The 26,599-nt window shown below is 46.9% G+C and overlaps 1 protein-coding gene across 3 annotated transcripts in view; it reads left to right on the top strand.

Moving 5' to 3' along the window:
• The window catches only part of LOC147729362 (uncharacterized), a 347,110-nt gene that overhangs the window by 54,412 nt on the left and 266,099 nt on the right, over nucleotides 1–26,599 (top strand). For all 3 annotated transcript variants that reach the window (XM_086959634.1, XM_086959632.1, XM_086959631.1), the window contains 3 exons: nucleotides 5,318–5,423; nucleotides 9,878–10,112; nucleotides 24,301–24,447. In XM_086959634.1, the coding sequence (XP_086815760.1) occupies nucleotides 5,414–5,423; nucleotides 9,878–10,112; nucleotides 24,301–24,447 (392 nt within the window). In that variant the 5' untranslated portion in view covers nucleotides 5,318–5,413. The remainder of the gene's footprint in view (nucleotides 1–5,317; nucleotides 5,424–9,877; nucleotides 10,113–24,300; nucleotides 24,448–26,599) is intronic.

Genomic DNA, 26,599 nt, shown 5'->3' with positions numbered 1-26,599 from the left:
GCCAGTACAGACCGAAACCGCCCACCCCACCGCATCAGATGAGATGGTCACGTCCCAGTCCCAGTCCTAGGGGGCACCATGGATACACCTTTGAAGTGCTCCAAGAAGGCCCGCCACATGCGCAGGTCCTCCTTCGTCCCTGCCGACATTCGCAGGTGATGATGTGGCAGCATTAGTCCCAGCCGTCTGAAAAATGTACGACCCGCCCGCACGTCGCGGCACGCGAAGTTCAAATGCCCCAGAAGAACCTGTACCTCCCGAACCGTCACCTTCTGTTTCCTCACCATGTTATCCACCAATGACAGCATGTGCACCTTTTTGTCCTCTGGCAGGCGTACTTACACAGCCACGGAGTCGAGCTCTATTCCCAGAAATGACAGCACCGTGCTGGGACCCTGTGTCTTCTCTGGCGTCAGGGGCACACCCAGGTAGCCCATGAGTTCCGTAAAACCGTCCAGCTGCTGCTGGCAGTCCGCCGAACCAGGCCGTACCACCACGAAGAAGTCATCCAGGTAGTGCGTCACCGTCTCATTGCCTGTGTGCCAGGAAAAAGCCCATTGCAAGAAGGTACTGAAGCCCTCAAACAACGCGCAGGAGATTGAACACCCCATGGGCAACGCTTTGTCCACGAATATGGCTCCCTCAAACTGGCTCCCCAACAGCTGGTGATAATCCGGAGCAACCAGAATGCCACATTTTGCCATGATAACCGGAAAGGACAGATAGATATTTGAGTTTTTTGCTGAAAATTCTCTTAGCTTAGGGTAAAACCAGGGAGAACATTTCAGCTTGGATTTTTTAAGAGTAGATCTCTTAGGAAGTACTACCTCCAGGGAGCTATCGATCCAGTGATTAACATTGTCAATGGCTACATTGAGGGTTGAGTCCCTGGCTGGTGTGGTTACTTCCAAAACTGATTTCCAGAGATCGATAGCGAGTTTGGACCATTTTTGTTCCAGAGTGGAGGTTATATTAGAGGGAACAGGGGGGCAGAGATTTCCCAGGTTAAGGGGATCAGGAAATGATCCGACTAGGGAAGTGGTACGGGAGTTCCTACAGTGAGCTTGTTACAATTGCTAAACACTGGATGTAAAAGGTGGCCTTTAATATGAGTATATGTAAATACTCTCTGGGAGAGCTGCAGTGCATAGAGATTGACTATCAGCACATTCGCAATGTGATCAGAGGGGTCATCTAAGTAAAAATTACTCCCTCCACACAAGCAGGAAAACCCGTGGTAGACCGTGGAGCAGTGCGGGTCAGGCGAGGAGAGGTGAATGCAGGAAGTAGTGCAAGATAAAACATTTTAAATAAGGTTGCCGGTACTCCCTCCACACAGCGGGAAAACCTGTGGTGGACCGGGGAGCAGTGCGGGTCAGGCAAGGAGAGGTGAATTCAGGAAGTAGTGCAAGATAAAATATTTAAAATAAACAGCAAGCACAGCGTTTGAAATAGCTAATCAGCAAAAGCATTCACCACTCAACTCGTATAACAAGCTGCGCGCGTCCGCATACTAGTGCTGGGTCCAGATGTTTGCAGGTTGTTTTTCTTCGAAGAAGTCTTACCAGTCACAGGGTAAGGTGACTCCTCCTTTCGGTGATAGCGCGCATGAGCATCGTCTCCACTGATAGATTGTTTTCCAGTAGAAGGTGAGAATGGAGTTAGTAAGGGTAGAATAGAGATGTCCATGCGTATGTATGTAAAGTACGAAAACTGCAGCAGGTATAGGTACCCGGAGAGGCGGGTGGGCGCATGTAAATCTTTAGATCTACATGCCAAGAACAGATGCTTACTGGGTAAGTAACATTTTCCGTATGAGGCATGTGAGCTGTAGATCACATGCTTTGCATAGACTAAAAAGCAGTATTCTCCCAAAGCCGTGGATAACCTGTAGATGTTGCATTTGTTTGAAAAAGTGTTTTAAGTACTGCCTGGACTACATTAGCTTGTTGCCTCGCTAACACATCTACACAATAGTATTTGGTGAATGTGTGTTGTGTAGAACGTGTTGCTGCCTTACAGATGTCTGCTAAAGGAATATTCCCTAAGAAGGCCATATCAGCCCCTATTTTGTGGGTGGAATGCACTCTAGGGGTTATTGTCAAGGTTCTTTTCGCTTTCATGTAACATGTTTGGATACATTTCACTATCCATCTTGCAATGCCTGAGTTAGATATGGGCTTGTCTTTGTGTAGTGGCGAAAAAGCAACAGAGAGCTGTTTTGTCTTACGAAAATATTTTGTTTTTTCTACATAATATAGTAGAGCTCTTGTATCATCTAGTTTGTGTAGAGCCCATTCTGCTACAGAATCGGGTTGAGGAAAGAATATGGGTAACTCAACTAATTGATTGATGTGAAAAGCAGAAACCACTTTAGGAAGAAATTTGAGATTGGTCCGAAGAACCACTATGACTTTGACTTGTGTAGTTAGTGCCTGGAGTTCACCAACTCTCCTCAAGGAAGTGATTGCAAAAAAGAAAAACAACCTTCCATGAGAGAAATTGTAGTTGACACTGGTGCATTGGTTCAAAGGGTGGGCCCATTAGCCTTGTGAGGACTATGTTCATGTTTCAAACTGTTGCAGGTGGAGTAAGGAAAGGTAAACTATGCCCCCTAAAGTATTGTGTGTAGGAGGTAACTGAACATTGCAACTGGAAAGTAGTTAACAATTGCTTTGGAGGAGGCTGCTGAGTAGTGTTTGATTAATGTTGTTACAAAGTGCAGATCCAGGTTTTCGAAGGTCCATGAGATAAAGATGCTTTGAGGCGTGAGAAGTGCTGACGTCCTACTTCTTTGAAGGTTTGCTAAGTGCTTGTACTTGTAGGAAGGGGTAAAATCAGTAACAAACCTCAGAACAAATTGTAGAGGCATTGGGGAGTAATCGGAGTGTGAGGTCAAAGCAGGAGCATACACCTGGAGTCTGTAGGCAGATGCAAATTTGGTTGTCATTCTTGGAAACCTGGGCTGTCTTTATATCCAGGGATACGGCTTTGAGTGATCTGCTGTGGGCTCAAGACAGTTATGAGGCTGGTGGTGCCATCTAAGGCTTCGACGATGCTAAGATGTGTTGAGCAGCAAGTGGTAGACTGGAAGTTGCATTGAGGAAGAGTTTTAATGGTGGCCAACATCAGGCACGATAGGTATAGTCAAACTTCGACCATTGGAATAAACAGAGCCGGTATCCCATCTGCAGATAGCCGCAACCTCGGTACTGTGTTTAGAGGGAAAGCCTGACAAACATTGCTCCAGGATGTCTTGGAACTCTAATCTTGGAGTTGAGTCACTGCCAGTTTTCAAGGATTGCAGAGTTGCGGGAGAGGCTGGTAACAATGATTTTTTTAACCAGGGTATTGTTTTTCTGTGGTGGCTTCTTATAAAGAGGGATTGTTGCTTTATGAAGGAAACGGTCATGGGCCAAGAGGAGTTGTCGATGTGTGTATTGAGCAGTGCGGGGATGATAGGTCATTCTTTGGCTATGAGCACCAATATTGTGTTACGTACAGTGTGCTCATACAAAGAGTGGGGCCATGAGTAGAGAAGGGGACTGAAAGTTGGTCAAGACATCAACCATTTACAAGAAGACAATTCATAGCCATATTGTTGTAAGGAAGGGATGAAGAGGAAGGATGTGGTCAGTGGAGGAGTGATGTCATAGCCTGGAAGGGATATATTGGTTTCTTTAAATTGCTTTATATGTTGGACAAGAAGGCACCGACTTTCTCTTCAAGTAGTGGAATATAATCTTTCAGAGCTGCAGTTAGTTGTCGAGGGAGTGAGGCTGATCAGGTGGGTTCTTGTTAACGGGATTGGTCCATCTTGGGGTTTTATAGTGAACAAAGAGGGCCTGGAGGTGTGTTAGAAACTAGAATGGAGGGAGCCATCTATATACATACCTGAGATTAACATCATCATGGGACACTGAGGAGAGAAGTTGTAGGGTGGGATGTTGTGGACAAAGAAAGAGATTGGGGGATTTAAATCCTCAAAGGAGTGCCTGAATTTGGAGTTGTGGCTGGCTTTGCCTGTATGACTTTAGGCTGCAATCAGAGGGTTTGGTGTTCATTGGGTAAAGCTGTGGTTGGACCAGGTGCGGTGGACAGTCTCGGTGAATGAGGTGGGAATGTCTGTACAGTAAAGAAGATCTAGGCAGGCTCCTTCAAGAGGGGCACAGGCATAAACAGAAGAAAAAAGCTTCTGGGCTGTGGCCGGAGGGAGCAGGTATCTGGTGAATCCATCCAGATATTGAAATCTCCAGAGTATGGTCAGCTGTAATTCCCTTGGTTGCAAGGCAGTGGCCAGTGAAATGCTCTTATGGCACCAGCAGGACTGGGGAGCTTATGAAGGATTGTGATAGCAGTGGAGAAGAAGGTAGAGGTGTTAGGGGTGAGAGTTTATTCATTCAATATGGGAGAGGTTTTTAGGAAAGTACAAACACATTACAGGTCGCTTAGACTGAATACGAGTACAATTGCAGTCTTCACATATAGCTAACGTCTCCAGTAACATATCCCAGGCCTGTGCAATAAAAAACTTAAGGCCGACCTGCTCTTCCTGGTATAACAGCATGCCTTCCGCCCGGCTCCACTGGACGACTACTCGTTCCCAGGAAGTCAAGATGGGAGCTGATGGCCAATGGGGGAGGAGAAAGGTGAAATGTGGACCTGGTGTGTAGGCATCAGTGAAGGATTTGATCTTCTGTCTGAAGATCATGGGCCCGATGCACAGAACTAACTTAAGACAAAATCCTAAACTTACTACCATTTTGGTATTCACAGAATACACTTACTCATTTCGGTATTCACAGAAGTTAGGAGTCCTAACTTTAGGACTCCTAAATGCCTTCTGTGAATACCGAAAGTCTTAAAGTTAGGATTTTTCTCAGTTTGGGAGTAGTAAAGTTAGGACTGCTAACTTTAGGACTCCTAAATGCCTTCTGTGAATACAGAAAGTCTTAAAGTTAGGATTTTTCTCATTTTAGGAATCCTAACTTTACTACTCCTAAACTGAGAATAATCCTAACTTTAAGACTTTCGGTATTTACAGAAGGCATTTAGGAGTTCAGTCCTAAAGTTAGGAGTCCTAACTTCTGTGAATACCGAAATGGTAGTAAGTTTAGGATTTTGGCTTAACTTATTTCTGTGAATCAGGCCCACAGAGTTAGTAGAGGGGGTACAGGTGGAGCAGGGAATGGGAGCAGTCAGGAGGTATACTTCTTCTGTTTCTTGTTATTATTATGATGATGATTTCTATTATTATAGGGGAAGTAGTATTAATAGTGTTTCCACCACTAGTCTTACTCCTGTGCTTTTCCCCCAGAGATGCCAGGTTCTGGAGCAGCTGCTGCTGCGCACCGATCACCCCCACATTCAACAGCTCTGGACCGATCTCCAGCCCAATCTGCACAGGGATTTCATGTATGCCGGTGAGTGCTGCGTGCAGGCGAGGCGCGCGTCAACAAGATAGCGGCACAGCAATGAACATGGCGCTTGTGAATGTTGGGCATGAGGAAAAGGAAGCAGACCTTGGCAGTCTCAACCAGTGGGAAAGATGAACGGAGGAAAGTAGAGTCAGAGGTAGAGATCAGCCAGTGGAGAGGGAAAAGCAAAGCGAGGTAGAAGAGCGTACTGCGATGGAGGAGCAGCAGCCAATCAAGATGGAAGAGCAGTGAGTGGAGAGGGAAAGGCCAAGCGAGGTGGAAGAGCAGTGAGTGGAGAGGGAAGGGCCAAGGACTTTAAACCAAACCTGATGTTTTCAACGGAGACTTGGCTCAATGAGTCCTCCAATTGCACATTAGCAACGGCCATCCCTCAAGGGTATAAATCCTTATGAAAGACTGTTCTATCGGTAAAGGAGGGGGGTGGTAATCATTTTTAAACTGGAATTGGACTGCGTCCCCATCACTCTGGGCGAGCTTGATGTAGCAGAATGTTTGGGTTTCTGTTGCTCCTTATCGCCTCATCAATCTCTACCAGGAGCCCTCATTTATGGGCCGCCTGCCTCTGTGGGGGCCTTCCTGAAATCCCTAAACCATATTCTGGCACCCTGGTCTTTGAAATATTCTCACTTCCTAGTTCTGGGTGACCTGAACCACCATATGGACAAGCCTCTGGAGCCCAAGTGATTTCTCTTATGGACACTCCATCTGCTCTTAGCCTAACCTCAGATGTGCTGAAACAGACTCATAGGGCAGGACATATTTTAGACCAAATCTACTCCAGCGTCACTCTTAAAGTAGGTCACCCACTACCACTAACTTGGTCGGACCACTATTTAGTGAGTTTTAATTTGCCCATTTTGCCCAAAAGAAGACAGACTCAACCCATAGGGACTGGAATAGTGTCCAGAGCTTTCCATAGAATTTGGGCGAAGCCCTTGAATCTTCTATTCCCTCACTCTCTGGAAATCCGGAGGCAGCCATCTCCCAGTAAGATGCTTAGATCTCTCAGAGTACAAATGAGCTAGCTCCCACAGTGGCACGACACTCTCATAAACTGAAGCAATCAGCCCCCTGGTTTAATGAGATCCTAGAGTCAAGTTAAAAAGCATGTAGGTGCCTGGAAAGGAGATGAAGGAAAAACTGTAGCTCGAAGGACAAACTCAATTATCAAATGACATTGAAGGCTCGGTACACAAAAGTCAATCCCTTAAAAAGAGCCTTTTTTGAGAAAAAAAATTAGGAACCAGAGAACAAATCTAAGGAGATTTTTATAATTGTTACATCTTTTCTGAGCCCTGAGCTCACCACCAGACATCTTCAACATTTGTCCAAATGGACCGACCAGTTGTCAGAGTTCTTTCATGATAAAATAGCAACTATACCAAGTTCTCTGGCAACTATGTCCCAAGGCGATAATCACACCATGACGTCGCCTGGCCCAAAAATGACCAATGGTGTAGCCCCCCATACTTATTCACCTACCTCCTATGTCACCAGAAGAGTCCCTCTCTGCCATCAGTCTTCTAAAGTTGGGCTCCCCTGCCGATCCCTACCCAGCTCAGCTTTTGACCAAGGTGGCTCCAGCCACTAATTTAGTGGTCAATACAGTTTTAAAAGCTTCTCTAACCTCTGTAACAGTGCCTTCTGCATGGAAGCATGCCAAAGTTCTTCCGCTAATCAAGAAGCCATCAGCCGATATTAAAGTCTAAGCCAACAACCAATTTATTTCTCTACTTCCAGCCTTTTCTAAAGTGCCTGAAAAACATGTAAATTCTGTCATCTCAGGCTACCTTGAACACAACAATCTGCTGCATTCCAGTCGATCTGGTTTTAGAGCTTGCTGCAGCACAGAAACAACGCTGCGTGAGGTTACTGAGCACATTAACCCCTTCACTGCGGCGGCTATTCCGCCGCATTGCTAAGGGGGTGGGGGGGCCGCGCGGCGGTCCCGTGCTCGTGACGGAACCGCTTCGTCACGGCACCCGGGTGAGCTGTGCTTGTGACGGAACGGTTCCGTCACGGCCCCGCCCGCGCTAGAGAACGTTAGCGCAGGCGCGGAATTCACACCGCGCAGGCGCGCCGAGAGGGCCATGACGGAACCGTTCCGTCACCAGCAGAGCCCACCCGAGGCTCGTGACGGAACGGTTCCGTCACTAGCATGGGAGGGGTTAAAGAGAAGTTGGATCATGGTGGAAGGGCCGTCTTGTTTATGCTTGCTCTCTCTGCGGCCTATGATACCATTCCCCACAACAGTTTATTGAAGAGGCTACAGAGTTTCGGAATTGGAGGCATGGCTCTAAAGTGGCTGACCTCTTTCCTGGATAATAAAGGAAGGAAGTCTGGATTACTCTGTATATTTCTTCCATTCAGAATCTGAAGGTGGGCGTCCCTCAGGGCTCAGCTTTGAGCCCTACATTCTTTAATGTGTACCTGACTCCGCTCGCAGATTTGGCCGAATCATGCCGTGCCAAAGTAATATACTACTTGGACGACACTCGGCTTCTAGAGCATGACCCTCTAAGGTTTTCAATTGCGTAGCCTTAAACCAACTTAAATGAAATCCTGACAAATCGGAGATTGTTTTCTTCGTAACCTTCCTCTGAGGCCTGGAGGTCATGGTGGCCCAAAGATACACCTCCGAAATTCGATAAAAAGTCTGGGTACTCAAATTGATAATGCTCTTTCTATGAAACCCCAAATTCAAGCTCTGGTAGGCACCCGTTTTGGGCTGCTATGAGCCCTGAGAAAATTCCTACGTCGTCTGTCAATTGAAACTAGGAAAACAGTGATCCAGGCCCTAATCACTTCCAGACTTGACTATGGAAATGTCCTATACTTGGGTCTGCCTAACTATTTCCTGAACCGCTTGCAAGTGGTTTAAAATGCGGCAACTAATCCTTAATCTGCATCCTCGATCTCACATGTCCTCATATCTCAGGGCCCTGCATTGGCTACCGGTGAAAAAGAGGATTACATTCAAAGCACTGGTTTTGGTACATAAAGCCCTACCTGATGGACACCATCTACATCAGGAAGAGGATGCCACTCTCCACCCCTTCTAGGACTCTGCGGTCATCCTCCAGCCATCTGGCTACCATTCCCAACGTCTGTAGGGTTAAAACTGAAGGTAGATCTTTCGCGTACCTGGGTGCCCAAGCCTGGAATCAAATCCCACTTGAGGAGATGACCTGCTCATGGGAAACACTATGGAGTAGCAGCTCGCTCAGCAAATGCTGTTTCAACTCAATTGAAGCGGGGTCAGGGGCATCCAGCAGGGGCGGCAGAGCATCCAATCTAGATAGAAGATCATCCAGTAGAGTGGGAAGAGCGAAGCGGGAGTGGAGGGCATCCAGCAGACAAGGAGGAGCAGCTAGTCAAGATGAAAGAGCAACCAATGGACAGCGATGAGCCTGAGAGGGGAGGAGCATCCAGAGGAAGTGGAGGAGCCGATCAATCGAGATCGAAGAGTGACCATAGTGAAGGAGGAGCCTAGCAAAGGGGGAGGAGCATCCAGCAGAGAAGGAGGATCAGCCAATCGAGTTGGAAGAGCAACCAGTGGAGAGGGAGGAGCCAGTAGAGAGAGAGTGGCCAGTGGAGAGCTTTTTAACAAATTATAAAGTCTTTATGATCGAATGCCATTCGTTTGACCTAATAGAAGATCAAAAGTTACAATTTTAACGACGCGTGCTGACGGGAAACATCCACAACCACGCGGGCATTGCATAGCAATGCCTTTACATCGCGGCTATTGCAACGCAAGTTGTTTTAACGACTTGCGCTGGATGGCGCTCTAACCTAAGGAATAGTATGATTTACTATTCCAACACCTTCCCTACTGTACGTAGACTGGTGTTGGAATAGTAAATCATACTATTCCTAAGTCCAGCACCCTCCAGTGCAAGTCGTTGTAACGACATGCGTTGTAAAAACTACGATGTAACATACCGCAATCATTTTGATCGCTTTGTAATGTCACATATTCATGTTGTCAAAAAAGAGTCATGGCAATTCAGTACACTTTAGGAAATTTTCTTTGCCTCAAAGAATCCACATTGGAAATTGTCTGGTGCAAACTGGGCATATTTGCATCAAAATCAGAGGCAGAAATATGAGTATCTCAAGTATGTGCAGTTGTTTAATATTAGGCTTCAGTAGATTCCCTTACATGGTTTGAACATCAGGATGCATTGGCCTTGATGCTTCACATGGTTTGTGTATTTAAATATTGTCTTTGTTTAGGCTTAGCACAATAAAATACATGACTTGTGTCAGGTGGTACAACTGCACAGGTCCTTGGAATTGTTGGTAGAATGTAGTTGTTACAAACTAAATCTTGCTGTTCTTGTGCAGCGCTCCAGAGGTGAGTGTGTCTGTGTGTCTGTCTGTACGTGCCTCTGTGTTCTTCTTTTTCACCCATTACATCTCTGTTCTACCCGCAGCCGGGAAACTCTATCCTGGGTTTCGGTTCACCCCGGTCAGCACAGAGCTCAGCCGCAAGATGCGCAAGTACATCCAGGGGGGCCGCGTGGGCCGGGGGAGGCTCCATCGGATTCCCAGTGTCTTCCTGAGGACTGTGGGGGATGTGCGACAACACAACACCAGCAGGCTTCCAACCAGAGGACACACCCTGCTTCCCAAGGACCAAGAGCGGCTCCCACTGCTCCCTGTGCTGAGGTGAGGGATTGTGAGGTCAGGGGTGGACGATGGCAGCATGGAATGGATAGGGAGATGGGTGGATCCTTCAGTGATGGAGGTGTGGCTGGATGGGCGAGTGAGTATGAGCAACTGCATTTATATAGCACTGTATATGGTTATATGTCACACTGTTGACCCCCCAAATTCACGACTTCTACTACATTGTAACTGTGATATTCTCTCTTAAGATATCATCAGGGTGTGTGTACACGTACTGTTAATGACTCACTGTGATGATATTACGGGTCAATATTATAGTCACAATTTATATTGTGACCATGATATGGTGCAAATTAAGTTGAAACTTACTGCGTAAATACTGAAATTTGTATCCTTTCCGTCTACTTATAGTAGTGGGGCAAACCTTTTAGCCCTCTTCCTCAGGTCAACAACCTACACCAGTTTATTTTGTTAAAGACCTTGGAATATAGTTTCATTCCGGTTTAACAATGGAAGAACAGCTGTGACCAAGTGCTGATTTGTGTGACAAATAGATTTTGTGCAAAGACTGCCTCTGATGTGGTGCCGGAATAGTGTGGCCTAACTTAATAATAGAACGCGAGGTACGGGGGGCATTTTGAAAGGCTGACTGTGTTTTTAACTTTCATTTTTTATTGTTTAGGAATTACGCTGCAAAGGGGGCATTTATCATCCGACTGTTGGGGCTTAAACTGTACGGGGCATTTATTACACTCTCCGGTCCACCACAATCGCATTAGGCGATTGATTGAGTGGAGAGAGCTCAAGTCTTTTTTCACTGGGCATTAGACAGGTGGTTGGCGGTCTAGTCTCCAACTCGCCGCCGCTATAAATTCCAAATCTTGAGTGGTCGCGCAGCAGGCAAGCCCGTCTGCGTCCGTCCGCGCCAGTACGCCGCCAGCCGCCAGGAAATGCTGCCAATTTCACTGCAACAACCCTCAGGGAGCCGAATCCGCTACACTCGAGAGGTACTCCTGGCATATAGGCATACACTATCCTGTATGGGAGAGATAGAGCCAGGTACAAACAACAGTAAGTGGGCCAAAAGGAATAACGGGTGTGTCAACTGTGGGTGGGCTAGTATTAAACAACTACCTTCTTTTCCCGACCTTCATCCCTGTATACAGTTGAAACAACTATGACAGGGGGTGCACAATGATAGTCAGGGGGAGCTTAGGGGGACAGGGCAGGTTAGACACATACCTGATATGCAAGGATTGTATCTGAACACCAGATCCATCCCTAAGCATGCAACAGAGACATGGGACCTACTAGAGGACCGGAAGCCTGACATATTCCTCTTCATGGAAACGTGATTCAATCATGGGGCCACACCAACATTAGCAGTGGCCTTTCCGGATGAATATGTAGTCACTAGGCTGGACAGGCCCTGCAAACGGGGTGGGGGACTAGCCATTGCCACACGGCGTCCTTACTACATCAGGACGTTAGACAGGGTGTCCTCTGCCAACATGGAGCTCCTAATATTTAGAGTGGAGCAGTCCCAGGTCATAGAATGGACAGGGGCACTGGTATATCACCCTACGGGGGGTAGTAATAAGGAATTCCTTACTGCACTATTGGATAGATTGGCGCTGCATGTTCTGAAGGCTACTAAATTTCCATTGATAGGCGACCTGAATCATCATTTAGAGCTGTCTGCCAACTCAGACGCGGTCAATCTTATTACATCAATGGAATCCTTAGAGCTATCGCTAAGAGTCACCAGCCCCACTCATAGTACACGCCACACGTTAGACGCCATCTTCTCCAACATGGGCGATTTGGCTGTTGAGCCTCCCCAATCTTTGTACTGGACTGACCACATGGCCTTAAGCTTTAAGCTACTGTCCTCTCATCCAGTGGTGCGGACACACGGTCAGAAGAACTTGCGAAGACCATGGGCAGGAGTAACCCCCTTAGCCTTCAGCCAGGCCTTTATTGCTCCCCCGCTCAATTTGGACGTAGATCCAAATTCTGCATGGGAGGGATTGGTGGGAGCGAATCAGGGAGCCTTGGACATCATAGCCCCTCTGAAAAGGGCCTCTACTCAGGAGAGGGCAGCTGCTGCCCCCTGGTACTCAGATACTCTCAGAAAGGAAAAGTCCGTGTGTAGGGTCCTAGAGAGGAGATGGAGGAAAACAAAGGAGGAATTAGACAAATCAGCATACCGGAAATCACGTAGAGCCTACCTAAACACCTGTAATACAGCAAGAAGGCCATATCTGGGTGCACTCATAGTAGAGGCAAAAAATTCCTCTAGGGAACTTTATAGGATCCTGAAGGAATTCACAAATCCTAAGGTGGGCAAGGAGGCTCCCCCCACCCCACCCCACTTAGGATCTATGTGAAGATCTAGCTAGGTATTTTACCAGCAAAATTGATCTGATCTATTAGTCTTTTGAGGTGACGTTACAGGATCAGGGTGAGGATCATCTACCTGGAGACCGACCTCATGAAGTGGTATTGTCCTGTGGGTTGGAGTCCTTCACTAATGTAACGAGAGAGCAAGTTGAGTGCCTACTAAGCAGCGTAAAATCAGACTTGCCACTAGACCCGGCGCCCCCAGCTGTTATGGTAACTCTTAGTTCGGTCCTGGCAGACGCTCTTGTCAAGATATATAACATCTCACTGGAGAAGGCTATTTTCCCAAATGATTGGAAAAGTGCGCGGGTAAAGCCACTCCTAAAGAAGGTGGCACCAGACCCTAATGCCTTACTGAACTATAGGCCAATTTCTCTTCTCCCCTGCTGCTCGAAGGTCTTGGAAACTCTGGTGAACCGACAGCTATCTAACTACTTGGAACAACATAGCCTTTTGGACCCCTCACAGTCTGGATTTCGTGCTTCACATAGCACGTAGGCTGCACTGTTAGAGGTGATGGATACCATAAGGATGACTTTGGAAAGCGGGACCCCAGTAATCCTAGTCCTCCTCGACTTGTCAACAGCGTTTGATACCATCTTGCACAAGACGCTGCTAGGCAGACTGAGGGGGATTGGGGTGAAGGGTAGGGCCCTCTAGTGGATTCAAAGTTTTCTTTCTGGTCGCACCCAGAGCATCCAGCTAGATACATTCGTATCACAAACCATCAAGGTAGACAGCGGCGTACCAGTCCGACTCTGTTCAACGTGTATGTAACCCCATTGACCGACATCATCAGGGGCCATGGCTTTAAGACCATCTCATATGCGGACGGTACGCAGCTAATCATCCCCATTGGGGAGGACATCATATCCACCCAATTGAGGTTCAGAAGCTGCATGTCTAGCATTACTACTTGGATGAGGAGGAATTTCCTACAGCTTAACTCCTCAGAAACTGAAATTTTGCTGTTTGGGGAATCGGAAGCCATTTGGTCCCCAGAGTGGTGGCCCACCGAGTTGGGCGAGGCCCTTGCACTTAGGAGCAGTACGAAGTACCTGGGCATCAAGATAGATAACAAACTAATCATGGAGGAACAGGTCAAGACGGTTTCAGATTCGTGTTTTGGCACCATGAGGATGCTTAGGAAGGTCTTTCTCTGGATCCCTTTGTCAGCGAGGAAGACTCTCATCCAGTCACTCTTGGTGAGTCGGCTGGATTATGGAAACTCGCTACTGGTGGGAGCAAGAGAAGATCTCTTATCTTGACTCCAGGTAGTGCAGAATCCGGCGGCCCGCCTTGCCCTCAACACTCGTCAAGGACACCATCAGCCCCGCTGCTGCATCAGTTACACTGGCTCCCGGTGAGGAAAAGAGCTATCTTTAAGATGCTCTGTGTAGTTTTTAGATCACTACAGGGAAAAGACCCGGCCTACCTTAGGGATAAACTCAGGTAGCATCAACCGGCCCGACAATTGAGATCCAGAAATTCCAACTTTCTGTGCAGCCAGAAAATACGGAGGGCACGCAATGGCGGTAGAGCCTTTTCCTATTTGGCAGCTAGCCATTGGAATATGCTCCCACAGAACATCAGGTCACGAGGTGAACTAACCAACTTTAAGAGACTGTTAAAGACATGGCTCTTTTAGATATACATCCTCACTTATCTACCTCTTTGTACAGCGCTGAGAGATCCTCTTGGGGATGATTCCTATGCGCTCAATAAATCCACAAAGTAAAGTAAAGTAAAGTAAAGTAAAGTACAGCCTGTGCTCAATGGGACAATATTTTTGCAAATGATATTTAGGCCATGATATGTATGCTAGATAGTAGGTTTGCTATCCATATTCTGCCATACAAACCCCCTAAATGTTCTTCCAATTCCTATGTTCCTGTGTTACTTGTCAGTGGGGTTGGCCGTCATCGGGTGGCTCAGTAGATTAAAGTATCCACTACAGAAATCTGTTTTTGACGTCATGGACACAGGTGCAACTTCTGCTGTCAACTCAGCTGTTCTTCTTTCCGAGGCTTCCATGTGAGTTCTGCCTTATACATGACCCATCTTTTTGATTCCATTGATGAAAGCGTAGAGAGAAGGATGCCAGGGTCGGATGCCCTGACTTTACAATTAATAATAAAGGAAGATTCATTTTTCGTGGGGCTGAAATACGAGGAAGCGATATCTCAGAAAATCAAGAGGGTTGTAGTGATCAACTCAAAGCCACACTACCTCTCCATCTCTTGACCACATGTACAGGAGACAGCCGAGACCAGATTATGCAGTTGCTCTGTTTCTTTGGCGTATTCCTGATCCTCTTGTGATGTTATTAGCTCAAGCACCCGGAGCCACTAGTAACTAGTGATTGAAAGTGGTGCAGAGAGCATACGCATGATAGCCAGCCCAATGCTGTTTATCGTTCTGCCTGGTGCTGTTCTCATTGCGGAGAACACACTGGCCCTTTCTCCAGGATTAATAATGTCCATACGTTCCTATATTTTTTTTAAGTTGACCACCCTGCCATATGAACCCTGGCAAGTGTGTCCGGGTCACATCAGAGCTTAGAGGTACCAGGTCAGTCTGGTTTTTGTGTGCATCATTATTTAAATAGCCATACATTTAATCAAAGAACTGCTTGTTTCTACATTTATAGGTCTCACTAAACAATGAGTATAATTATCCGTGCAACACAAATTCAAAGTACCAGACCTCCTCCTTAGAGTGTCAATGGACACAAGAACCTGTTCTGTCTTTTGATGTTTTAAGTCTCTGTGAATTTAGTTTTTAAGCTTTTATTGCATAATGATAAAAAGTAAAACATAACATTAACAATCGTATATACCTACTTTATTACAATGCACACCGATCACAGTCTTAAGAGCATTTGACAACCTGTTCTGTTTTTACGAGTGTTATGTATACATGACCTGGAAGATTTTTCATACCTCTTTGGGAAGTGCATGTTTGGAACAAGTTACCAATTCTAGGCTGACAGAATGGACCAATTATGACCCAAACATCTCCCTCAAGTTACCTGGAGATAATGCATATTGGCTGTGTAACAATGGCAGAGATGATCAGGCATATTTGCTTATTGTTTTGTGAGTTTTGCAACATTTCACACCAGAAGGAGTGCACCTACAACACACGCACACACACACACACACACACACACACACACATACACAAATTATATATTATTTCAAAATACTTTATTTTAATCCAGTTTTAATGCAGAATAAATTAAAATAATTGCAGAAATCATTGAAAACATCGAGAGTGTACGTAAAAAAAACAATAATATGAAAATTAGCAACGGTTTATATTCAATGTATTTTAAAATCTCTACATAGCTTAATGCATCAAACATATTGCCCTAATAAGGGTCTGTTTTTCAATAGAATATACACACATTCGTACATGCACTTCATTTAAATGTGTCTAGTTTGCAGGGTGTCTGCAAAACCAGACTAATTTATGTTTCTGTTGGAAAATCTATGTTTAGAGACAAACAGCTCAAATGCCCTTTGGTGGCTGAGCTCGGAGCCAGAGTGCTTTGCCGTCTGGAATGTTGAGGGTTGTGAACAGCTAGTACATAGCATTCCAAACTTTATAGACAGCATTATCATGTATACAGTTTTCATAGCCGCCTCACACTGCGCAGTGTGCACCAGAGACCAAATATTTCTACTACATCCTTTGCTATTACCCACGAACGTGTAATTCAACATACTCCCAATATGTTTGTGAGGCGTACAAAGTTCTGATATAGATTCGACAAAGTAACAAGAAGAACAATACCCAACATATTCCAAAGGGATTCAAACAAGCCCCCCTTCCCTCCCCTCCCTCCCCCGAACTGGTATTCGCGATGACTATTCCTATCTTTAAATTGGTGTGCAGAGAGAGCTCCAGAACAACTTTCAGGCTCTAGTGTTTGTCTCCTCAATTCCCGTGAGCCTAAGAGAAGGCGGATATACTTTGGGCAAGTGATCTCAATAAATTCTGCGGACAGAAGAGTTATAAGCGGCTGCCAAACCTCCTTGAATCCAGATGTGGCGTTTGTGAGGTAAGCCTGGATCCGTTCCATCCCCAGGATATGCCATAATCTGTGAAGCCATCCTGTGTGTGTCGGGATCGTTTGTGTCCCCCAGTGTGCTAAAATGTTCTGAAGTGCCGCCCCCAGAGCTAGTCCCGTCTGTTTTTCAGAGGGAACATTAAGGGATTGGGTAGCTCCTCCAATACTACATATGCCGTGAATCTTGGGATCTGTATCTGAAACTACTGATCTGTTTCGTCCAAAATCTTGGCCCAGTATGTGGCCAGGACCAGACAGTCCCCCATAGCAAGTGTAATAATGTCCCCTCCTCCCCGCACCCCCTCCAGCAAGTAGGGCTACGGTCTGGGTTCCGTTTATTAAGGCGCACTGGTGTCAGATACCATTACCAGGCGATTTTAAAAGCTGTTTCTTTGCTAGCCCTGTTTCGCACCGTATGTTTGGCCCTATAATAGATATCCCCCCACTCCTTTCTCGTGAGCTCCCTTCCTAATTCTTTCGGCCAACGTTTCTGGCTAGCAGTAGGCTGTGTGGGGATTGGCAGGCGTAACATGTCATAAAGCTCAGAAATCAGTTTCCTATCGGTTAGCTTCGTAACCAGCCATTTCTCGTAGTTCGTCATTTTCCTGTTGACTTTCGGATGAATGTCTGGATGGAGTAACCAGTGTCTTATTTGTAAATAGTGAAACCTTTCTGTCTCTGGGGGCGTATATTCCTGTCTTAGTTGTGAAAACGGTATGATCGCCTCGATATCAAACAGGTGGCCTGTCGCCTTGCAAGACGAAGCTTGCCATGTTGAAAACGCTTTTCCATCTAGCCCCGGGGTAAACTCCTTGTTTTCGAATGGGGGAGTCATCGGGGAGGCGGAAAGTCGTAAGTTCCCTTCTACTGGCTACCCCGTCCCAAACTTGCAGCACTGTTTTCGTAATAGGTGAGCCCTGGTGGTTCTCTGGCCTGTCCGCCCTCTTCAGAAAGGGAACCTTCCACAGGGAGAGCTTTGCTAATGCCCTGTCTTGGAATAGCCGTCTCTTCTCCAATTCTGTTCTACTCCATTCCACCAGGTATCGCATTTGGACAGCCCTAAAATAATCTAGCAGGTTCGGAATCCCCAAGTCTCCTTCTTCTGGTCTCAGATGCCCCAGTTCCTTATTGCATGTGTGAACGCGCCCCTGCCCAGACAAAGTGGAGTATTTATTTATTTATTCAATTTATAAAGCGCGCTATCACCTAGCAGGCATCCTGGCGCTGGGAAATGTGACTCAAGGGGGAGCGAGTTTAAAGAACAGGGACCGGCCACTACGTCCTAGGAAACAGCCAGGTTTTTACAATTTTTCTAAATGGAAGGAGCTCTCTGAGTTGCCTGATATCCCAGGGGAGGCTGTTCCATAATTTAGCAGCTGCCACTTCAAAAGATCTGCCCCCCGATCTGACCTTACGAAACCTAGGAACCTCCACTAATCTTGCCGACGAGGAGCGCAGTGTTCTTCTTGGGATGTACCAATTGTATTTTTTGTGCATGCGCACAGGTTCTGTCCTGTGGAGGGCTTTAAAAACAAGGCAGAGAGACTTAAAAAGAACGCTCTGTCTCACGGGGAGCCAGTGAAGTTCAGCTAAGGCTGCAGAAGCTGATGAGCTTCTAGGCAAGCCTAACACAAGTTTGGCGGCTGCCGACTGGATTCTTTGCATCTATCCAACAGAAAGTCAGGGAAGTCCAGCAGAAGAGCGTTGCAATAATTGAGCCTACTAAGAATAATGCATCTTGTCACTTGTGCGCGCACCTGAGAAGTTAGTAGTAGGAAATTTTTTCGGAGGGATCTGATGATCGCAAAACAGGAAGCAGTAGTTTTTGTAACCTGACATTCCAGAGTGAGCTTGTCTTCGAATATAATGCCCAGGTTACGGACACTGGCAGCCGGCTGAACAGTGGACCCAATGCCCGAAGGCAAGAAGTTGCTAGGAAGAGGGGGAGAAATCCTGTTTGCTGAGCAGAAGATCACCTCAGTCTTTCCTGTGTTGAATTGTAGCGAGTTCTCCTGCAGCCAGCGAGCTGTGTCCTGCAAACAGTGATGAAAAGCATCTACTGAAATCGACTCCTCACCCTCAAATGAAAGGATCAAGTGAGTGTCGTCCGCATAGTTTATGATGTCAATATCATAGGCCTTGATAACAGCAATCAGAGGTTTTAAGTACACATTAAAGAGAATGGGGCTGATGGCTGATCCCTGAGGCACCCCGTGCAGCACATTGGAGAAAGTAGATTGAAAGGGGGGCAGGGATACGGTTCTGCCTGTCCCGCAAAAAGGAGCAGAACCACTGCAAGGCGGATCCCCTCACCCCCCACTCTCTCAGCCTTCTCAGCAGGATCTCATGGTTGACCGTATTAGAGGCGGCAGACAGGTCAAGTATAATTAAAACTGCTGCCTGACCCCTGTCTGCCCGCCTCTGAAGTTCGTCCATAACGGTCAGCAAGGCCGTCTCGGTCCCATGAGCCGCCCGAAAGCCGAACTGAACCTCTTCCAACAGATTGTGGTGTTCAAGATAGGAAGAGAGAGTCTGACTAACAGCTCGTTCCACGATCTTAGATGGGAACGGCAACAGGGAGATAGGTCTGTAGTTTTAGAACATACAGGATCGAGGGAGGGCTTCTTCAGCAATGGGAAACTAACGCTTGCTTCCATTGTGGAGGAACATCACCACTGATAAGTGACTGATTACAGATCAGCCGTAGGGCGGGGAACAGCTCTTCCTTATGTTCTTTCCAGATCTTGTGTGGCACTGGATCAAGAGGGGATCCAGAAGAAATGCCCTGTGCCAGGCTGCAGAACTCCTCCACAGTGAAAGGTGAAAACCCACAGAGTGGTTCAGGAGCTTGATAACAAAGGCCGGGGACCACCTCCTCTGAGTCGCCCACCTCATGCACTATAGAGCATTCCGCCGTCAGGCCAGGGTTCCCTGCTGCTAGCTGACCAACCACAAGGTCGTCAATGATCAGCTGAATCTTTTCCTGAAAGAACCCTGACAGGTTCTCACAAAGTTCAAGCGAAGGTGTAATTACATTCTTCGAACATTCAGGATTGATTAGACTGTCACGAATATTAAAAATGATTCTGGAGCTGTTAGAAGCATTACAGATTACAAAGGAGAAATGATCAGCTTTTGCCCTTTTAATCTCATTCTTATACTTCCCGATTTTCTTATTCCATAGCAGCCTATCAGAATCCTTATAGTCTCGCCTCCATCTCCTCTCTGCCTGTTTACACGTACGTTTGAGCTCGCTCAGTGTGGTGTTAAACCAAGGAACCGAGTTTCTGCTCTTAGCCTTATGGGTTCTCAGAGGGGCGCAAGAGTCCAACATAGATGTGATATTTTGGCACAGTATGGCGTAATTATCCATAACTGACAGGTTGGACGAAAAACAATCCCCAACCTCGAACAATGGGGCCGAGCTTATCAAGCGTGATAGGGCCCTCCAGTCCCTGCTAGTGTATTTAGTCCGGGGGCCGGAGACCAGACTCGAAGGCGGTTTAAGTTCAGCGAAAAATGTTATCATGGAGTGATCCGTCCAATCCATTGGCAGAATATCGCCAATATGTAGGAGGAGGGGCCTGAAGAAAATAAGGTCAAGGAGATGCCCAGCCCTGTGAGTGGCTTTCTCGACCAACTGATGGAGGCCAAGACCCTCACAAGAGTTAAGTAAATTAAGGAGCCCACGGTATCTCCTTCTGTAGCGTGTTAAGTGTCCCCTTCGGCGGCCAGACTGGTAACGTCTGGAACAGATATAATGCCTTTGTGAGAATAGACATCTTGATCGCAGCTATGCGTCCCAGCAGGGACAAGTGATGCTGCTTCCAGCTCTGTAACTTTCTTGTGGTCCGTTGGACTAGTTTAGTGTAATTTAGTGTGATTGTCTGATGGATATATAGGGCTAATTCAATCCCCAAGTGTGGGATGGAATCAATTATCCTAATCGCTCAGAAACTAATGTCTCCTGTCTTCGGGTCTGCCCGTTTCCCATCCAGTCGGATCTTCATTGACTTCCCAACGTTTACTTAGAATCCGGAGACCTTTCCGAAGGACTCCAGTTCCCTTAAGAATGCCGGGGCCGATCGGTCAGGGAACTTAAGGGAAGCAAGGATATTGTCTGCGTAGGGACTTATTATGTGTCTGTCCCTCCCAAAGAGAACGCCCATGTTGTCTGGATTGTTCCTGATCTTCTGGGCCAGTGGCTCGATGTATAAGGCAAATAAGAGGGGCAACAGTGGGCATCCCTACCTTGTCCCTCGTTGGATGGCGAAAGGTCAAGACGATATTCCATTGACCCTGATAGAGGTGGTGGGCGAGCTATAACAACTCGCCACCCAAGCTCTGAAGCGGTCTCCCAAACCGAAGTGAATCAAGGGCTGTTCTGGGAAATCCCAGTCCACCCGGTCAAACGCCTTCTCGGCATCGACCATTAAAAGCAGGGCGTCCATGTGTGCGCGATGAGCTTTATCGACCAAATGAAGAATCTGTTTGGTATTGTCACAGCCCTGCCTATTTTGAATGAATACCCCTTGATCTGGCTCTATTATACCAGGCATCAAGAGTCCTAGTCTTGCCGCTAAGATGCTGGTGAACAACTTAAGGTCCACATTGAGGAGAGACACCGGACGATAGGAGCCACACAGGGTTTTATCTTTCCCCGGTTTGGGTAGGACTACTACAGATGACGCCAGCATGTCAGAAGGAAACAACCCCGGCCCGCAAATGAGTTAAATAATCTCATCATGATTGGGGCTAAGATATGGCAAAAGGATTTGTAGAAGCCTGCTGAGAATCCATCCGGTCCCGGTGATTTCAGAAGCTTAAGGTGTGATATCGCCCCTATAACTAACTTCCTGTATCCAAATCGAGGCATCCAACAGTTCCGCTTGATCTCTAACTATCGTGGACATGAGTGCCCCTTGTAAGTAGGCTGTCACTTATGATCCTGGGGTGGTCTCCTTTCTGTATAGATCTGCATAAAATCCCCTAAATGTTTTTGCTATCTCTTCGTCCTCAGTGACTACCTCACCCTTATCGTTCGCAATTGATTGGACTCTCGTCTGTTCGGTTTGGGCCCTAAGTCTTTTCCCTGTGCTCTTTATTCTCTGCAGCGGAGATGGCTATCAGTTCCCGCCTTATTACCGCTTTCAGATCTCCATAAAGCGGTCAAGGAAATGTCAGGGGAGTCATTTACCTCAAGATAGTACTTAATGCATTTGTGTATCTGTTGTGTCATTGCCTCTTTGTGAAGCATGCTTTCCTTAAGTCGCCAACACCCTGACTGTCTCCGTATCCCAGGCAGCCGAAGGAGACAGTTACTGCGTCGTGCTCAGAAAGTGCTGCCGGTGTAATGTCCACCTCCCCCACCTTTGCATTTATTTCTGTCATGCCTATCAAGTGGTCCAAATGTGCATATGTACCGTGTACATGGGAGTAAAATGAGAACTGTGAGCCCTGTGAATGTGCCGCTCGCCCCAACAAGTCTACTAACCCTTCCCGTTTTGAGACAACTCTCCGGATTGATTGAATTGGCTACCTGACTGGTCTTTAGTCGTGCCCATGACGATATTGAAATCCCCTCCCTCAATTGTCCTTCGCTTTTGTTGGCACAAAACCTCAGAGTTGGGAGCATATATCGATCCTATCGCTAGTGAGTGCCCCCGACCTAAAATGTGTAAGCTAAGAGCCGTCCTTTGACTTCAGCTATCTTATCCCTTACTGTTTCAGAGAAACGCTTAGCGACCAATATAGCCTCCCCCGATTTATTATCCGGAGTAGGGGAGAAAAATTGATGGGGGAAGGATCGTGACCTCATCCGGTGCCAGACCATCGAGAGAAGGTGAGTCTCCTGGACACACATCTGCTCCCATGTTCTCTAAATATGAAAGGATGGATTTTCGCTTGATGGGATTATTAAGGCCTTTCACGTTTAGGGTAACCACTTTCACTGTGGAGTACGACATGGTATGAGATTATGGTGGAGCCTTCGTTCCCTTGGACTGATGAGCCATCGTTCCTTCCGTGCCCACTTCCCTGCCGCACTGCCTGTCCCCTCAGAATCACTCTCCACCTCTGCAACACCAAAACCCAAAATACCCTCCTGACCCCCAACTGAAAACCCCACAAATCCCAATAATGTCCAAAGCCCACAGTTCACGTTTGCGTGCCCTTTGAAAACAGAAATGAGAGGTGCATAATGTGCTCCAAGCCCCATGGTCCCCCCACTCCCAACTAACGCCCCCCACCACCCTCAGCTCCGCCTTGGTCTGTCTGCTTTAGCTATCCCCTAAGCGTTCAGGAATCATCTTGGGAAAATGTGTCTTTGAGCAACGTCTCGAGAAACGACTGCCTCTCCTGTGCCATGGTTGTGGGTGTTGCTTTCGGCATATGCTCTGTGAGATGCCTCCCCAGACTCTCTGCCATTGCTCCCGGGGGTACTTGCGGCCATTGCTGTCTGCCTCCTGCTGGGTCGGTTGCTCTAGGCCCAGCACTCTGCATGCTTCTTGTAGTGATTTGATTTGATAGAGTTTTCCTTGCCACTTGAATATCAATCGGAAAGGATGATCCCAGGAGTATGCCATCCCTGTTCCTGAAGGTATGTTGTCGCCACTCGAAACTCCCATCTTTTTTGCATGGTTATCGATGCCAGGTCCTGGTATAGCCATTACAAAAATGGGGTTACCCAATAATGGTCAAGGACCTGAGTACAATGTGATACAAAAAACAATGGTCCTAGACTTCTAATTCAAAAATTGATATAAATCAAAATAATACTAACATATTAAGAAACAGTTTCATGAGCATCAACAAAGATTTATAAGCTCGCAGTAATCAATACATTGTTTTAAATTAAAGAAAAGCCACAACCAAGGTATTCTTCACCAAGAGTTAATTCTCATATCATATGGTGAATAGTAAATAAAGTGACTGTATCAATTAAGGGAAAGTAGGGACGGGAGGTTGCTCCAGGAGGAACGTGCTAAAGAAGAAGTGCTCTGGTGCGGAGGGGGTGAAAAGGAATTTCAAAGTAGACGCCCCAATAAATAGCAATGACCACGAGACCACCCCCAACGTGCCACATAAGGATACATTCCTATGTAAATCTGAATTGTACACTCTACCTCACTACTTTGAAATTCCTTTTCACCCCCTCCACACCAGAGCACTTCTTCTTTAGCACGTTCCTCCTGCAGCAAACTCCCTTCCCAGGACTCGTTTGCTCCGCCAGGTGGTGTCGCCATTTTCTTCCAGCCCGCCTGCTCATCTTCTCTTCTCTGTCCTCGCTCGCTCTTCCGTGATCGCTGGCACCTGAATTCCACTCCCACTAGCTCACAATCGACTGCGGAGCTCTTGCTTCCCGAAAATTAAGCGTTTCAGGGGATTTTTAGCACTAAAGGAGCCGGAAAAAGGCGAATGGTAGCGGAGAGACGAGATCAACATGTATTACCCACTCGCCATCTTGGCCACATTTTGAGAAAGTGAACCTTGTAATCATGATGAAAGGTGAGAAAAAGTTTGTGAGAAGTCTCTTGTAGTCTCATTTTTGGGTCTAAAGCAGTTCTTTGTTTTCCTAAGCACCATCTGTTCTGTTGCCAGTATCCACTGACTGCTTCACATCTCTGCCTCACATGTGGCTGAGGCACACAGTTGTTCTATTGAATGATTTTAAGTCTGATCATGCAGAGTTACATGACTTGAAGTCACACAGTTATGCCTATTCCAGAAACTGTTTTCTTTACATGACAGATCCTTTCTTCCTCCGAAGTCTCTAGACCAGAATATGGCGCCCGCTCCTCGTCTCCATGTCCACCTGCCTGCACTTCCCAACATCCACCACGTAGAAACGACAGGTGCTGCCCACCGGCCTGGAAGAGTGAAAGTCACGGATTTTCGGTGAGTGAGCCAACAATACAGTGCACCTCTGTGCTCCATAGAATCAGTTGAGCACATAGTAATTCAGGAAACCTACATGGTGCCAGGGGTGACACATATCATATGCAGTCTTGAAAGGGGCTGTATAGCTGACCTACACGTTTGACATAAAGATAGCGTAATGTGTCCCTGAAGAGGACCCTCAAATGTTAAAGTGGAGAGGTACATGTAGTCTTTGTTCTCACACTTATTCAATAAGTATTAGCCTTTCTTCAATTTATATAATCCATATAATGCAGCCTGTGTATGCAGTTTAAATTGCAAATTTAGACAGGCAAAATAAATCTTTTGCCAGGCCCAAACCTTTCTTTTTAAATACATGTAAGTCACTTGTAGTGTAGACCCTAAACAGCCCAGATGGTAGGGTGCAGCATATTTAAAATGTTGGACATTTACTTTTAACTTTTACATGTCTTACTACATTTGTTTTTCACTACCGATAGACCTACTTCTCCCATAGGATAACATTGGGTTACCTTATTACATGTAATAAGTGATAACTTTCAATTGGGAATAGTAGGAAAGTTGAGTTTAATGTGTGAATAATTGTAATTTAAAGCTCTCTTTAATGGTAAATTCAGATTTCAAGTCACAATTCTGAAAATGCCATATTTAGCAAGTAAGATAGGTACGAATTGTGAGAAGGTGGCCTGATATGCAGTGCTCACTATTCTAGTGAACACTATGTATCAGTCCAGCAACCCTTATTGATGATTGGTTGTAATTCAACCTTATAGACCAGCTATCCTAGTAGCGTGGATACGAGCAGTCTAAGGCTAAAGACTCGAGAGGGCGTGTTAAGCCAGCTGTTATACCATCACATATACCCCTTGAACACCAAGTGAAAGGACACCACACAAGTGTATTTATTAGAATCACAACAGTCCTGTACTCTTTATGAGGACAGGGTACTAAGCACAAAACAAAACTCTTACGAAAATACTTAAGTTAGCACAGTATATACAAATGCCCGAGGGGCACGGAAAACCATATACTCTGGAAGTGGAATACGAAATTACTAGCAGGTAAGTACAGTACTAATAGGCTTTGGAATCGCTAGGTCTTGACTATAGAATCTTCAGATTACTTCTAGGAGGCCTAGGGGACTCGGGTGCAGAGTGTGCACTCTCACGCGGGATGCGGGACAAAGTCTATGGTAGCTAGATTTCACAGAGTTAGTGTTCTCGGGCGAACCCGACCCGGTAGGAGGAAAACGAACGTGGTTTCTGACCCTTGGATAGTGAGGCTATGCTGGGGCACCGAAATGCCGAAGTTACCTAGCCCAGGGGCTGCAGCTGCATATGTCTCAAAAGACGTCGGGAATCCTGGTAGACGGACCAGGAGCCTGGAAGAAAGATGCTGGCAGGCGACCAGTGAAGAGAGTTCGAAGTGATCCAAGCCTGGATCTTGAAGAGAGATGACACCTGAAAGCAGAGGGGACCAAGTTCGAGACTACTAGCCAGTAGTCAGGGGGCACCAGGAGGGCACCGGATGGTAGTCACCTCAACTAGGTGAGTGGGTGACGCTGTGCTCTGCAGATCTCACGGACCAGGAGGCGTTGTCGGCGACCAGGATGGAGGAGCGAGCTGTCCCACGATGGATGAAGCTGTCGGCGTCGCTGGACCCAGGATTGGGCAACAAAGCCTTGGCAAATTCAAGCCCACGCGGTGGACTCAAAATGGCGTCTGGAGTGGACCAGGAGGGTCCGGGGTGCTTCTCTGTTGCAAGGAAGCAAGGGCCAGTCCGGAGCAACCAGACCAGCAGCAGTGATGTCGTCGGGCGTCGTGAAGAAGGCCACAAGCCAGCCGGCTAGTAGCCACACAACGCGGTGAGCAGGCAAAAGCAGAAGGGCCCCACGCAGATCGTGGAGATGCTGGAGGGCTGATCTTCGGTGCTGGAGCTGCTCAGGGTGGGGGCTTCTCGGACCCCAAAGCACTCACCAGTGGAGCACACGGTGGGCTTGTTGCAAAGAAGTCGTGCAGTCTTGGCGATCGTCGGTCCCTCGAGGTCTCGTCGCACTCACAGTTCTCAGCTTGGCTGTAGAGGTGAGTAGAGGTCAGAGGTGCCAGGGAAGCCGGGTCTCGTCGAGCTGGGCAGTCGGATTCCGGAGGAA

This window comes from Lissotriton vulgaris, chromosome 2_2 (assembly GCF_964263255.1).
Source record: "Lissotriton vulgaris chromosome 2_2, aLisVul1.2, whole genome shotgun sequence".
Taxonomy (NCBI): Eukaryota; Metazoa; Chordata; class Amphibia; order Caudata; family Salamandridae; genus Lissotriton; species Lissotriton vulgaris.
The sequence above is the reverse complement of the archived record's forward strand: the minus strand, read 5'-3'. Positions and strand labels throughout refer to the sequence as shown.